At 50.3% G+C, this 16521-nt stretch overlaps 1 protein-coding gene across 2 annotated transcripts in view; it reads left to right on the forward strand.

Moving 5' to 3' along the window:
• Positions 1-16521, forward strand: part of BTBD16 (BTB domain containing 16) — a 45759-nt gene that overhangs the window by 12069 nt on the left and 17169 nt on the right. For both annotated transcript variants that reach the window (XM_046654638.1, XM_046654639.1), the window contains exons 6-9: positions 15-104; positions 1253-1367; positions 7779-7848; positions 9124-9254. In XM_046654638.1, coding sequence (XP_046510594.1) covers positions 15-104; positions 1253-1367; positions 7779-7848; positions 9124-9254 — 406 coding nt within the window. The remainder of the gene's footprint in view (positions 1-14; positions 105-1252; positions 1368-7778; positions 7849-9123; positions 9255-16521) is intronic.

Here is a 16521-nt window from a genome sequence, read left to right on the forward strand (position 1 = left end):
ATTTCCTTTACCAGCTCACTTGACTGGGAAGATCAAAGAAAGACCCCCCATAAAGAAGATGATCATTTCCTTGAAGATCAATGACCCCCTGGTGACTAAAGTTGGTAATGTACACCTGTCTTCATATTCCAAGATGCCATTGAACCAGTGGTCCTCCCAGATTTTAAAAAACAAGCAACAACAACAAAACACAGCAAACAAGTGTCACACAACGTTCAGTGCTTCCTTGTTAGAAATGCCTGAATGATGCAAAGAGAGGAGGGGAGAGAGGCTGGGACAAGTTGGGAGGCAAGAAGGCATAATGCTGCTAAAGAGAGGTGCTCCTCCTTGGGAAGGAGGCGTGAAGGATGCAGGGGTGGAAGGAAGTAGCAGGCTTCTCAGACGGACCCAGGGACAAGTCCCTGCCGCTCTGGGTGCACATGGCCCCCCAGGCGCACACTGCCCTCCCAGGGCACCACTGCCCAGGGAAGCTCTCAGGCCCACCTTTGTCCCCAGCCAGCGCTAAACTCTCCCCTTCCCGCCAAGGCCCCTCGCTGGTGGGCTTCCAGCAGCAGAGGCCTCCCCAAGGGGACTCCCTTGGGCTCATCACCCTCTCCCCATCTCGCCACCTAGAAACAGACTTCTGTGTTAATACGACATGTCAAGAAATCATCTGCTTGAGTGCTGGTTGGGCTGTTTGTCCTCAGAGCGCTCGGGATGGCCCCACAGTGCTATTTGGGACCAGGTAGAATTTAGAACGAACCAGGTCATCTGCTCCCTCGCCACAGGAGCTCAGTTCCCACACTATCAAATTATCCTGGCTCTTCCCAGGGGTCCTTAACCTCTTTGAAGACCCCAGACTCCAAGGAAAATCTGCTGTAGGTTATATGTCATCTCCAGAGAAAAAAATGCTCCAACATGCACTCCACCTTCTGCGCATATTTGGGAGGGCACCTCCCTGCACAGGCTGTGGGCCTGCGGTGAGGAAAGAACCCCTGAGGCACAGACTTGGAGGACGAGCTTACAGGACCATCCTTTCAGCAGGAGCTCAGTTTTCTTTAGTTTCATCCTCACCTCCTTTTGGGAAGCTGGGAGCCCGGGTGGTGTCTGCGTCCAGGTCAGAGCAGGTGCATTTTCTCTAATGGTGTCTCTGGCCACCAAGCTAGTGGACACTGGAGCATCCAGCAGGGAGGGCACTGCCTGTGCGTGAGGGACTCAGGGGTGCAGAGCGGCCTGCTGACAGCTCTCTCCCTCGGATGCTGCCTCCCCACAGCCTTTGCCACAGCCCTGAAGAACCTCTACATGAGCGAGGTGGAGATAAACATGGACGACATGCTGGGTGTGCTGGCTTCCGCTCACATTCTCCAGTTCAGCACCCTGTTTCAAAGGTAAGGAATGGTGGCGAGGCATGGGCCAGGGCCAGCCCTGGGCGGGATAGGAAGGGGCCTCCTGGCCATTGCTTAGAACATTCCTTTTCCGTAGGTTAGTACATCCAGGATTTCTTTGCACACAGCTTTGAGTCTGCAAAGGAACCAAGACACTAATTCACACTAAGGCATTATGAGCTCACAACCGAGCTACCTCTTCAGCAACATGCTCATTTTAACTAGTGATTCTGGACTCACAGGAATGAAATGCAAATAGGGGAATTTCCATGCGTGGGAGCTATTTGCCTCTGCACAAAGTGACTTCCCAATAGCACTCAAACCGCGCGTGCTTATCAATTTCACCTGTGTTCATTTTGGGCTCAAAAAATCTCTCTCCATTTGGTGCCCACACCCATAAACTGGCCCTTTGAGGGTAAGCTGACTTCCCATCAATCTCAGGGCTCATGTTTCCTACTCATTTTCTACCTTGTTTTTCCTTGTAAATAGCATTTTCATCTTTACAAACGTTACACACAGTCATTGTATATCTTTCAGAAGAGAGAAACATGCAAAGATTGGAGTCAAAATTGCCCATCAATCCAACTGCCCATTTTGGGCACAGCCTTTCTCCTTGGTACTCAGACCCCGCGGCCTCCCTGGGCTGCCCATCAGCGGGGTCCGGGTGTGAGGACTAGGAGGCATTGACAGTGCATTGGCATCGAATGTGAGAGCGGCCTCACCCCGACCAGGGTTACCTGCGTTCATGGAGAACTTGTGGATGCTGGAAATGTGGGGGAGCGATGGAGACAGCTCAGTGTTTCTGCTGCACCTAAGCAGCCAGTGAAATGCAGCCTGGAAGGTTGAAACTCTTGGGCTCCCAGTTTTCGTTAGACTTTTTCTGCAGCACTGAAAGCAACCCAGGATGTGAGCCTCAGGGTCTGTGCTCAGCCACCTGGAAGCGGCTCCTTAGTCTCTCCACGTGCCTCAGTGGTCTCAGCTGTGAAATGGGGCTCATTACACCTGTCCTGCCTGCTTCACAGGACTTGGTCGGGGGTGGGGATGTTGGCACAAAGGGCTTTGAGACGGAGCGTTTGCTGTGGTCAGATGTGGTTCCCAGCTCCTTGCAGGGATTACCTCATTTCATCCCTGCAGCCCTAGGAGGAGGTATGTTACTATGCTCACTTTACAGATGAGGGAACCGAGGCCTCCAGAGGTGAGTAACTTGCCCAAGGCCACCCAGGTTCCACATAGAGCAGCCAGGACTTGAAGGAGGTCGAGGGGCCCCAGAACCTGCACCCCTAAGTCTGTCCCATTCTGCTTTGCTCAAGTGATGTGGTAACGTCCTTTGCTCATTCATAGTCCTGACGTCCCTGCTCCCCTTCTCTCCAATGGCGTTTGGTCAGACAGGGTTTCCTAGGGCCAGCCATTCATGAGTTTATTCGGTCACACCTTCATTCATTCATCTGTTCCTTTGTGAATGATTCCTTGGCCTTCTCCAGTACACCGGGGAACAGTGAGGACCAGGTGGGCAGGCTCCCTGACCTCTGAAGCTTCCTGCCCAACAGTCTCCAAGACACAGGAAATGAGTAAAGTGAGGGAGGAGTGAAGGGTGAGGATTCCCAAATGGAAAATTTTGTGTATGTGTGGTTAATTTCAAGTAAAACTGGTACCTGTGATTAGAAAGAACATTTCTTAGAACTGCCCCCTCTTTTTGTATCCTGTAATATTCCTCCATTCCATTAATGCTTATTAAAGAGTAAGGGAACCAAATGGAAAATAACTGATGGGATTAATTTTTCTAGAATGTTCTGTCCCTTCCCTCAGGCTTTTTCAGGGATGTATGGCTACTGCACTCACGTCCTAAACACAGAGGTGGCATCTTCTAGCTCTTTGATTTCCTGGTTTCTGATGCACTTCAGTAGAGAGAGGAGATTGAGGGCAGGGATGGTCTGCCTGGCTTGTGTCACCGCCCTAAGCCTCAGTTTCTTTATCTGAGGGAATGAATGAATGAATGAGTGAATGGACTTCCCATCTAAGCCAAGAGAGGACATTAGCTGGCTCTGTGGAGGGCAGGGGCAGGATCTCTCCCAGGGACCTTACAGGTCTCAACTCACTTTTTGTAGAGTCCACACAGCCAGGTTCAATCCCACAAGCGTTTGTGAGCTAGTGCCTCATTCCTGGGGCAGAGCCTCCATCTGGAGCATCTTGAAGCCTCGTCAGGGATGCAGAGGCCTCGTGCACGAGGGATGCAGGCTCTCCAAGGCCTGGATGTGACAGCAGAGGACACGCTGAGGGGGACCAGAGTCTTGAAAAGGCACTCTGTCATGTCGGCCTGGCCAGACGGGTGGGGAGGGGCGCTGTGGGAGATGGGAGGCCAGCAGTCGTAGGCAGGGTTAGGTTGTGTAGGGTCGTGGACTGACTAAGGAATCTGGCCTTGACCTCGCAGGTGATGGAGGAAAAGGCTGGGTTTTCCTGAGATTCCCCACGCCCCTTTCATTGTCAGTGTCACCCATCTTCAGCTTGGCAAAGCCTTGTGACATAAATAACTACTAAATCACAGCTTCCTTACGCAGGCGTTTCTGAGCAGCTATGTCCTGGTGCTGTCCAGGAAGACATCTCTGACCCAAAGGCTGGAAGGCCAGCTTTCCTCTTGGAGCAGGGCCTCCAGCCACCTTATGTCTGTCTTGGAGCCTCGGCTGCCCGACCTCGGGCCCAGATTCAAAGCCCCATCTTACTCTCCGAAGCCCAGCCTGGCTTACTTGTGGCTGAGCCAAGAATCATAGGTTCTTCATTTCTTTCCTCCTCCCATGCCTTCCTTTGAGAGCCAGAGCAGGAAGGGCTTTGGAGATAATGAGCCAAACTTATCATTCCACTGATGAGTGAATCTCAGCCTGCCTGGGCTGATGGCGGTGCCCAAGATTCTACAGATCATGGTGGTGGGCCTGCTATTCTCAGTCAGAGCTGGGCAGGCCTGGCACACAGCTCGGCTGGGTCTCGCCTGCCTTTGAGAGGCTGATGGTGCAGTTGGCAGGGGTGTGGCAGCACAAGCTTTAGCATGTGGTGTGTGTGTGTGCATGTGTGTGCACGCAGTGGAACAGAAGTTACCCAGGTCTCTTTGATAGCATCATAAATTAAGGTGCTGGATGAGGCATCAAAGGTCAGCTCGGCCGAGCTCCTAGCCAGTGCAAAATTTCACCCAGGTGGCTGCCTAGGTCTGAATCCTGCATACCTGAGGGTGTTCATCTTTAGGGGATGAAGTGTGTACATGCAGTTTCCACTGGGTGCTGTTCATTAGACTCACACATCAATATCTGCACTGGCACTGCTGGGATCATGGTTGTCACGTGCATATGCACGCATACGCACGAGTACGCACACACACACATAATCTCCCTAAGGGTCACTTGGGTCCCTCCAGGCTCACAAGGCTGGAAGGGCATTTCCTTGCCTCCACGCAGGACTGAATTCCATCTGCGCCTTTAGACTTTCCAGAAGTAGGAACCCCCACCCTCCCTGAGCCCAGGGACAAGTGACCTGGGTAGTCCCAGGGCTTGCTTTGTGTCCTCTGGTCTGGGAAGCCTGACCATTCCAGCCCAGCCCGGCCAGTGAGTCTGACAGTGAGAACGGGAGAGCACAGGCGAAGGTGTCAGCCTCCTGGAGCATGAATTTCTGTATCCCACCTCCAAATTCAGCTAATTCTGCCCCTGCATCTCTCCTGACGGAAGCCAGCACCTAAGAACACTGTGCCTGGTGAGAGGTGGGACCTGACCCTCTTGCACAGCCCCATTCATGCCTCAGTTTCCACCTCTGCTGATTGGTGAGCTCGGCTGATAGTGAGACCAGGAGCTCCAGGAAGACAGGAGCTTTGTTCATGACAGGTATTTCCAGAACCAGCAACAGAAGCCAGCACACAGCAGGCACTAAGGGGATGGATTTAGGCTGGGAGGGCTGCTTCCTGGCAGTGTGTAGTTTCATGGGGGAGTGGTGGAAGAGGCAGAATACCAGGCAGAAGGAAGCCATGGAAATCAAAGGAAGGGGAGCATGTGAGGAGAAGCAGTCAGGGAGACTTCCAAGAGGAGGTGGTACTTGAGCTGAGCTCAGAAGGATTCCAGCCATCAAAGGGTGAGAGAGAAGGGGACTTCGGGCAGAGGAGCATGGAAACGGGGACATGCTCGGCCACTAAGACCCCATGTGGCCGGAGTGGGGGAGGGGCATGGAACAATGAAGGGAAAGGTGAGTGGGGAGGTTAGGGTCATGCAGACCTTGAAGCCCACGTGGGCAGGTTCCACCTGGTTCTGTCGGCAGAGGAGAGAGCCTGAAGCTCGGAAGGGGATGGGGACAGGAGCCCCTCTGTGCTTTCTGCTGGGACCCTCGGGCCACAGCGTGAGGATGCCATGGGGAGGCGGAAGCTGGTGGAGGCAGGGAGACCTGTAGAGAGGCTGTACCAGAGACCCAGGGGAGAGGTGAGGGGGGTCTGAGCTAGGCAGGGGCAGTGGGAGGGAGGGGTGGAGGCAGGTCTTCCAAGAGGCAGTGAAGATATAGCACTAGGGACTCCAATCTCACCAGCCAAAGTGCCCGAGAGATGACAGCAGAGTCTCGTGTTTATGCAGCCCAGATTGCTCCAATACTCCAGACAATTCCTTCAACTGGGTGTGATCAGTCTCACTGTGGTGAAGGGAAATCCTAGGATCCATAGGGGTAAAGTACCTTGATCATGACCAGATTATTTATTCATTCATTATTTCTTGCTTTGTTCTAGTAAGGGCTTTTGGTGACTTAGAAGAATACATAAAATAACAGGGCACAAAATAGTTAGAAAAAAAAGAAAAAGAGGAAAGAAAAACAAGGACAGAGAGGCTGAAGTTGCATAACAACCTATACTCTTGCTGTAGGTGGGCCACACATTTGGCTCTGAGCTTCCTAGCAGCTAATATGAAAAGGGAAACTTGATCAGTGACGTTAGACAAAAACAAATAAGTGGCTTGGGAGAAGCAAAGCTACCATTGGTAATAAAACCCTAGGTGTCTTCATCGGATGACACTAAGTGACATCATGATCAATGTCCTCAACAATATCCATAGGGTGAATGCAAGGATAAATTTTATTATATTATTCTTTCTTGGTATTGGCAAAGTCTTCACACCAAAATAAAACTCAGTAAAAGCTATTCTTTGGGGATGCAGCTGATGGTGGTAATGAGCCCCCCAGCTCTCTGCTGATCTGGCTTAATTGAAGAATACATTTTAGAATATGTGCGGGAGTTACTGGGTATCCTTTAAGCTTTTGTCCACAAGCAGTGTGTATCTCGGCCGAGCTTAGGATAACCATTGAGTGATAATGAGTTCAAGATTGTGCTTCTACACAAGATCCCAGTAGCTATTCTCTGGGCCCTGTTTGACAATGTAATGTGAACAAGCCTTAAGAAAATTGTGCTGAAGAGTGGTTAATATCCGCTATGAATTTGTTTGAGTCACTGAAACTCCACGACCCCACCATCCGCCTAGCATATCCAACCCTCCACCCACCTGTCCATCCCAGCTTATCTCCTCTTTGGTCTTGCCCCCTGCCCCACTGCACTGCAGCTGTGCTATCCTTGATGTTCCTTCAAAGTACAGCACCTGCTCCTGCCTCAGTGCCCTTGTACATGATGTTTCCTTCTCTTGGAATGCTGGTCTCCCAACTCCTCCCTGGCCAATTCTTTGCCCTCCTCCTTCAGGTTTTAAATGTCACTTTTCCGATCCTTCCCCCGCTAGGTTAGATTCCCCTTTTTCTGCATTCCCTTGGCACCTTGTTCTTTAACTTTTTAACCCTTAACACAATTGTAATAATGTGGTTATCTTCTAAATGTTTACTTAATGTGTATTGTCTCATTGGCCCATCAGCTTTGCTTCTTGCACCCCAAGGGCCTCACCAGGTGCCTGGCACATGGTATGTGCTCAGTAAACAGATCTTTAATGAGTAAGTGAGGCCTAGTCGTGAGAAAGGACCAAGATTTTCATCAGAAAGTCGCTCTTTGAATCCACTTGTGCACAGAGAGGAACGGAGTGAGAGGATCCTCTGGCAGCACAGTGGTGGTCTGTGCAGGGAGAAAATGCCTCTGGCAGGGCAGAGATGGCCATCCTGGCTGAAATTAAACCTCAGTACGACACCTTAGGGGCTTCAGCTCGAGTGCTAACGCTGCTCCCTGGTGTCACAGCTGCTTGGTTGCCTTCTGAAGGGTCTGATCTCAGGCCTCGCCTCCCCCAGGCCAGAGCTCTTGCAATAGGCCTTGCTGGTCTTGTCCTCCTGCCCCGTGTTCATATCCCTCAGGCAAGGCTCCCTCCCATGTGAAGGGCCCCTGCTGCCGTCTGGAGTTGAATGGAAACCTCTGGAGCCGCCCCGTTTTCTGAGAGCAGCCTGGGGGCCGGCAGGTCAGCAGCCCTCTCTCCGCAGGTGCGTGGCCATGATGATGAGCGGACTCACGCCGAGCACCATCAAGAACGTCTACCTGGCCGGCCGCAAGGTGAGAACAACCTGGACAGGGCGCCTGGGGGACCTTCAGGCACCCAGACTCGGACCTCACACACCAGACGCACATCCAAAAAAGCCACCCGAAGGCACCAACTTCAGAGTGCCAATATTTTATTTTGCCAACTGAACTTTTTTAATCATCTTATTTTTAAAAGGATATTTTAATGCCAAAAAGGTAGAAAAGCCTTAAAAATGGGAGTGGGGGCTGGGGGGGTTAACAACCTTTCTCACCAAAACAGCAGACAACCTTCCAGGACATTCTTGTTGGAGTCAAGTGACATTTGTCCCACCGGGGCCCAGTCACTGTTGGGAATAAATGAGCTAATCTAACTCTCTGATCTTCAGAAGAGAAAGCTGAGACCCAAGGGGGCGGAAGACCTGGCCAGGGTGACACAGCTTCTGAGTGGCAGCGCTGGGTCTGAACCCCAGGCCTCCTGATTCCAGCCTGTGAGGCCACCACTGACCTGGATGGACGCTCACACTGAAACAGACACATTTGACCCTAACGCTTGGTTCATGCATAATCAACGTGTCACAGTGTTCTTAAAATAACATCTAGCGATATTTTAAGTACCTATTTTGTCAAAGACAACTTGATGTCCTCACCGTCACTCCATTGGTCATTAGACAGTCCCTGGGTGCGTGAAATCTTTACATTCCGGTCAGCATTTCTCAGCCACTCTTTGGCCTGGGGAAGACCTGAGGACACGCAAGGTATACTAAGTAAGCCCCTGTCAAGGTCCCTGGCCCCGGGAGACCTTTTCCATTTTCTCTGGACTTTCATTCTTCTTACTTTTAGGACACGCGCCCACTACTAGCCTCAGAACTCCACGTGAGGCACACCCGACAGGACCTTCCGCGACCTGTCACTGACTTTAGGCCAGAGGTTTCAGCATGCAAGCCCTGTGGTCAGACCACCTAGGTTTGCTCCTGGCTCTGCCACTGACTTGTTGCGTGACCGCCGGCAAGAGCAGGAATCTTGGAGCCTCAGTTTCTCCATCAGTGAAATAGGGATACTAGTGAACTAGCCTCACGGGGTTGTGGTGAGGATTGATTTAAATCAACCTAGTGCTGTGCCTTGGGCATAGTAAACCCTCAGGAAATGTCCTCTGCTGCAGGACGTCTGTATTTTCTGTATGTTACGGCGAAGGTTTGAGCTCGCCTGCAGCACCGCGCTCCCAAGATGCTTGTAGCATCATCACGGTCCAGGAGAGGGCGCCGAGAGTTCAGGAATGCCTTCATCACTCAGCCTTTCTTGCCTTCTCAGTACAAGGAAGAACAGCTCACCACAGCCTGCGAGAAATGGCTGGAAATGAACTTGGTCCCTCTGGTGGGGACGCAGATCCACCTCCGGAAGATCCCGCAGGAGCTGCTCCACAAAGTGCTGAAGTCCCCCAGGTCAGAGCTGGTTCCCTGGGATACTGTGTGCAGGACCAGGAGCCGCCCCTGGGTGGGCCTGGGGGAGCAGGGGCGGTGCAGGGAGGGCAGTGCTGCAGCGGGGACACCCGCAGCCCTGCTGGACAGGGCCAGTGTGCAGCACCCCCTTGATCCCAAATTTCCTGCCCTCCTGGACAGCCAGGCCTCGTGTGGGGGCCAAAGCGTGGGAGACTGTGGAGTTGGGGAGGGGGCTGCATTCACGCTCTTCAGCAAGGTGGGGACCTGCTGGGTGGCCACTGTCTCGTTACCCACCTGGTAATTAATTAACTAGTTGCCTAAGTAATTTAAAAAATCCTGACAACGTTAATACACATTCATTATGGAAAATGGAAAACAGGAAAAGCAGAAAAAGAAAAATAAAAGCGCTCACCCTAAATCAGTTTCTACCTCCAGCCCTGCCCACTCTCCTGAACAGACGTTCCAAGGGTGTATGACTTCTCTGACAATTAAGGCCAAAACCCAACTCTTGGTGCCCCCGCCCGCCCTATGCTGCAGCCCCACCCCCAGCCTTCCTCCACCAGCTGCTTGTGTTAGCACCTTGGGATTCCTCTGGATGCCCGCTCACCCTTGCCCCCCAAGTGCGGTCAGTTCTACTTCCAGACCAAATCCGTGTCTCTGGGCCTTTCTGCACCGGCAGCAACCAGAGGCCAAGCTTCCATCGTCTCTCATCTGGACCACTGCAGGGACCTCTAACTCGGGGTCTTGCATCTGCTCCTGACCCCCTTCCACTCACATCTGCAGCCAAAGGGGCTTTGGCTCTGCTGATCTGGCTCCTCTGTCCCACACACCCCACAGCAGCTACAGGGCCTTCCTGAGGTTCCGGCCCCACTGACCGGCTCGCTGCCCACAGGGCTTCTTGCGTGCCTCCTGCCTGAATTGCCTGGCCCCAGTGGCTCCTTCTCATCCTGTGAGTAATTCAGGAAACAGCCCCCAATGCGTGGGCTTTTAGGTTATTTCCAATGTTTAACCAACATAAATAGCGCCTTGGTGACATCCTTCAATGTACATTTATCTTCATCCAGATCATTTTCCCACTATTTCCCTTTATTCTTAGAAGTGACATTACTAAGTCAAAAGGACTTTCTGTTTGTTTTTATTAGTATTTTAAAAATATTTTATTTGAAAATAATTTCAAACTTAAATAACAATTACAAGAATAGTACAAAGAATATCTATAGACCATGTACCCTGAGTCGCCCCATTCAATTTCCCCCCTTTTGCTGTGACGTTTGCATCTGTGTGCGTATCTACATACACGCTTTTTTGTTCTGGACTCTTTGAGGGCAAGTTGCACACATCATGTTCCCTTACCCCTAAGGCTTCAGTGTTTACGTATCATCACAATGCGGTTATCAACCTCAGGAAATCTGACGTTGATGTTAACCTTAACATCACTGACCCAGTACTGCCTTTCATAGCATCCTTTTCCCTAGTTTAGGATCACAGATTGCATTTACCTGTCATGTCTCTCTGGGAATCTTTGTTTTCTTTCCTGCTTTTTCTCCCCAAATCCCCTCAGTACATAGTTGCGTATTTTTAGTTGTGGGTCCTTCTAGTTGTGGCATGTGGGATGCCACCTCAGCATGGCTGGATGAGCGGTGCCATGTCCGCGCCCAGGATCTGAACCAGCGGCACCCTGGGCCGCCGAAGCAGAGCGCGCGAACTTAACCACTCAGCCACGGGGCCGGCCCCCTCTCTGGGAATCTTTAAAAGGTTCCTGATCCTCACTGCCAAGTTATCAAGATTATACTCCCTTCGGGTGAATTTCGAAAGTGAGAACTAAATTCTACTAAAAACTTGAGCGCTATATTAGAAAATAAATGTTTACTCATGCTTATGTGGTAGAGAGCATTCTGATTTCAGAAATTAGATCTGGAAAGATTTATTCTACTGTTAGTTCAAAATTCCTAAATAGCTTGTATTGCCCTCACACTTAGGCAGAAATGAGGTTGGTAGACTGTTCTAGAGTTGAGGGCGACCGTATTACCTAAGAAGACCTCAGGACCCGGGACCCCAAGAGCAGCCCCAGGGTCATTCTGCCCTGCTCCCCACTACTTTTCCACGCATGTCCCCCCCACCCCCACCCCGCCAACAGAGCAACGGTTATGGAACTCTTGAAGAAAAGATAAACATGGCATCCCTTAGACTTTTCATAACACTGTCCCTCCCTTGGAAAGACTGAGCTGCCCCACCTTGGTAGCATTTAACCAAGAAAAGGGAAAAAAATGTCTGACCACAGCCAGAACATTAGTGACGGGATAGGCCTTACAAAACGTACACTGGGCAGGAAAAGAGGTCAAGAACATTATGTGTCAAACGTCTAGACTCTCAAGCTTGGGGAGACATGACTGATGTGGAAACTGGGTCCTGCTCCTCCGGCCCCTCCCCTGGAACAGTCAGCACAGACAGGCCAGGGCTTTCCTGGCTCAAGGAGGGGAGAGCCCTGCGTGGCCACGGGCACGTCATCAGCCCGTGTGCCCTGGAGTGACCAGGCCAACAGCTCCCAGACTCGTGCGCTCATTATCCCAGGTGAACTCTCCACCCGGTTAATGTCCAGTGGCCACTTGCTTTAAGCTGGAGGGAAGTGGGGAACGGAGGGTGCAGGACAAGGGGGCCTGGGCCACACCCACTGCCTGGTGAGATGGTTAGAAATTTCCCTAGGCTCGGGTTCCTCATCTTGGTGCGCTTGCCAGCTGGTGGATCTGGCACCACAGACCACACCTGATTAAGAACGGACCTTTGAGCGAGTTACCTTTCGTTAGCACTTCTGGGTGTGTGCTGTGCTATGCGCACTATCTCTTTCCCCCCAACCCCATGCTGTAGGTACAATTGCTGTCTCTAAGATAAGAGGGACTAATAAAAGGCAAGCCTCAGCCACCTGGAGCTCCAGGCTCCAAGGTCCAGGCTCCCACCCTCCACACTCCACCATCTCCTTGTTTGTTGAGAGGCCAGAGTCCCCAGCAACCAGAACTCAGTGAGGACTGGGCTGTCCTGGGAAGTCACGTGGCCCCAGAGCTGCTGTGTGTAAGTGCCAACCCCCAGGTCACAGATGGAGTGTCCCTCGGCCCCATTCAGCGTAGACTGTGGGCTGTGTTAATGGTCATGGTATTTGGGTCTCTAAGCCTTGTTGGAACAATATCCATCTCTCAGCAGATGCTTTGGCTTCTGAGCCATTCAGCCTTTCCCTTCTGAAGTCCCTTTGACCTCATCTTCATTTGGGCTTTGCTTTCCATCTTATGAACAGTCTGGGGGAAATACGCACAGTTTTCCTGACCTCCTAGGCCTCTGGTTTTAATTTCTTTGCCTGGGCCTTTGGTTTTCAGTAAATTTTCTTCTTAGACGTCACCACTAGGTTACCTGTTCTAAGTCTAATATTATGAAAGCTTCATTCCAAGTTCTGTTTTTCTGGAAGCCAAGCTCTCTGTAGACTTAGGAGGGTGGAGAACTCGGAAAGTTACCTGGTTCCTATGTGCATGAAAGGCTCCCCTGCAACCAGGGGCACAGCATCGCTCTGTGTGTCCACTTCTCCCTGACTTCCTACCTATGACACAAGGAGTCTTGAGGCTCAGAAATTCCCTAAGAGAATCCACCCCTGTCCTGCACAGTGTGCCTGTCCCGCAGCTTTCCCACGAGCATGTGGAACGCCATTGGGCATCCCTCTCAAACAGTAGTTCCTGAGGCTAAGGCTTCTCTGGATAATACTAATTATTGAGCGTTTGTAGGATATGGAACGCTCTGAGTGGGTTATCCACTCTGATTCCTACAGCAACCCAGTGAGGTGGGTACTGTTACCTGTGCTCTCACCTGTGGAGTGCAGATTACAGGAAGAGATTGGCCCAAGCTCCCGCCATGCAGCATGAGGGTTGGGATTTGAACCCAGGTCTGAGTAGCCTCAAGTACGCGTTCATCACCAGCCCACTGGTATGCTCTGCACGAGGCCTTTTTCCTTATTGATGGTCAAGATCAATAAGGATGTTGATGTTCATGGTTTTTATTGTGAAAGGAAATTACAAAGGTAGGAGGATAATACAAAACACAACTGGACTCAACTCCCCAAATGAGCGAGTGGTAACATTTGGTCATAAGTTAAGAAATGAAGCATTACTGATAAAGCCGCCTGGGTCCCCTCCCAGCCCTGAACTTTCTCTTCCTCCCTCTTGGCCTCCCTCCCTAGAGACAGTCAAACCCCTGTTGGGGACCTGTGTGAGCCCAATCCGTGGGATTATAAATTTATTACCTCTGTGTATGTACATAAATAAGGCGCGCTACTGTTTTGCAAAGGTTTAAAACTTCAAATAAATGTTCTGACGTGATTGTAATGTTCTCAACTTACTTTGTTCACTAACATCATGCAATGCTTTCTCTCCGTGTTGACACTTACACATCTAATTAGCATTTTAAATTTAATTGCTGTGCAGTGTTCCATTGAATGAATAGACAACAGTTTTTTCATTCCCTTCCTAAAGGCCTCTTGTTTTATTTTGTTTTGCTTCATTTTTTGCTGTGACAATCAATGATGCAACGGGCATCCTTGTTCATATTTTCTTGTTCACATGGGCATGGCTTTCTTTATGGTCTGTATTCAAAAGGGGGCTTTTATTATTTATATACAATTTTCTCAAAAAAAAATAGAGGACAAACAGTGCTTTGTTAAAAGCCTTTTTTTTTTTTGTCTTAAAGAACAAACGCCAGTTACATCCCTATATATATATATATATACTGGCTATAGCGGGCACCAGTAAACACACATAGAACAGCCCAGATGTTCACTATGTTGGAGGGAAGTTTAGGATCTCTGAGTTCCATCTTGGTTCAGGCCACCGGAGCTCTTAGGTAAATAAAATATGCTTGAATGTCCTCAGCAAGGTTATTTCCTGAAGGAACTAATACTGCAGGGTACTGGCCTGAAGACAGAGGGCTTTATTTCAACAATTACCCTTCATAATAACAGTAAAACCAGGATCCTGGTTCATGGAGCTGCCAATTACTCCCCCTGTGTTGCTGTCAGCCCGTCTTTTTTTTTTTTTTTTTTTTAAGATTTTGTTTTTTTCCTTTTTCTCCCCAAAGCCCCCCAGTACATAGTTGTGTAGTCTTCGTTGTGGGTCCTTCTAGTTGTGGCATGTGGGACGCTGCCTCAGCGTGGTTTGATGAGCAGTGCCATGTCCGCGCCCAGGATTCGAACCAACGAAACACTGGGCCGCCTGCAGCGGAGCGCGCGAACTTAACCACTCAGCCACAGGGCCAGCCCCAGCTGTCAGCCCGTCTTTGGTGTCAAAAAACCTTCTGGGGTCCAGGACCTCAAGCATGGATTCTATACCAGAAGTCACGTAGCACCCCGGCCCAGTGGTGGTTGAAGTCCTGGCAGAGTTCTTTGTGGGGACATCATCCCAAATGGCTCTGTGACATCTCCCCTCCTACCTCACCGTTACTTTGCAGACAGTGACAAATTTGGTCCTGTCTGGACAGACTCGAAGTCTATGCTTCTGTAAGTGGCCTAAACAAGTAAGCGGAAGAGTCAGTTCTGCTGTGTCCGGAAATAGCATGGGAGGTGGGTGGGTGACATTTCCATTGCCCTTTAGAGTCACGATTTAGCCTGGATGTCACCCACCAGGACCACTCAAAGTGGTGGGTGAAGAGGCTGTGATCTATTTTGAGGGCAGGATGCCATCTCCACGGTCAGAGATGGCAAATATCAATGGGTTTAAGAAACGTTGAAATGACTTCTTAGATCATCAAGTCGTCAGAGGCTGTTAAGAGAGCTGTTTGGGAAACATCCTTCCTTTACAGAGCTGACACATGGAGAGCAGCAGCTGCTCCTTCTCAGCCCTTGTTTCTTGACGACAGACCTCCTGCTGCTGCAGGCAAACAGTGGGCTCTGGAGTCGGGACCCAGCCTACCACTTAGGAGTCAGAGTTGCCATTTGCTGAGCACCATTGCAGGCACTGTGCCAAGCAATCTGTATGTATGTGATTGGCTCAATAATGGTCCCCCAAAGATGTCAACATCTCAGTCCCCAGAACCCGTGAACATGTTAAGCTGTATGGCAAAGGTTAACAGGTTTGCAGATGGAACTAAGGTTGCTATTTGGACGGCCCTGAGATGGGGAGATGAACCTAGATTATTCAGATGGGCCCAATGCAACCACATGGGTCCTTAAATGGGGAAGAGGGAGGCAGAAGAGTCAAAACCAGAGAGAAATCTGAAGACGCTGTGCTACTGGCTTGAAGATGGAGCAAGGCATCACAAGTCAGGGAATGGGATGGCTTCTAGAAGCTGGAAAAGGCAAGGAAACGATTCTCCATGGAGCCTCCAAAAGGAACGCAGCCCTCTCCACACCTTCCTTGATCTTAGCCCAGTGAGATCCGTCTTGTTCTTCTGACCTCCAGAACTATAAGTTAATAAGTTTGTGTTGTTTAAAGCTGCTCGGTTAATGAGAATGTGTTACAGCAGCGATGGGAACGCTACCACGTGTCACCTCCCATAGCCTTCACCAGTGTCCTCGGAACAGCGACAATCATCACTGTTCTAGAGATAAGGGAGATGTGGCTGCAGGCGGCTAAGCATCCCGCCAGAGGTCCCACAGCCAGTGTGGGCAGCACTAAGATTCTAAACCAGCCCATGCCCAGGTCTGCCCCCAGAATTGTGTGACCCTGGATAAGTTATTCATGTTTCAGCCCTTGATCAGGGCTGGGACTAGAATATGATGAGTGAGGCACTCCGCTCGGGTGCAAAATTTAAGGGGGCACCATAAAAGCTCAGTTATCGAGATAAAGTATATTTTAGTGCAATATTTTAAAATCAAAATGAATGTGAAAAGCCATGATGAACAAAATATTAAAATTTTAAATCAACATAGGGTCAGTCTCAATTTCTACATCTGTGAAAATAAGGACTATAGCCCAGCTTTGCAGGATTGTTGTGTGGAATTAAATGAAAGAATGTGTGAAAGCATCTTGGGAACACCTGTCTGGAGGAAGTGCTCATGAGACGACAGCCATTGCTCGGGGCAGCACAGCGGGTGGTGAAAGCGAGGGCTCCAGCGTGAGGCTGCTGCCGTTCAGATCCCAGCTCTGCCATTAACCAGCCAAACGACCTTGGCCAGGTCATTTAACGTCTTTGTCTCTGGCCACCTACAGACTCAGGAGAGGTGTTGCCTCGTTCCCAAACCCATTTTTAACTTTTCGTTTTCTGCAAACACTGTGGTTTTTTGCTCTTCCTAAAATTTCTT

The sequence above is a fragment of the Equus quagga genome, chromosome 2 (assembly GCF_021613505.1).
Source record: "Equus quagga isolate Etosha38 chromosome 2, UCLA_HA_Equagga_1.0, whole genome shotgun sequence".
In the NCBI taxonomy this organism is placed as follows: Eukaryota; Metazoa; Chordata; class Mammalia; order Perissodactyla; family Equidae; genus Equus; species Equus quagga.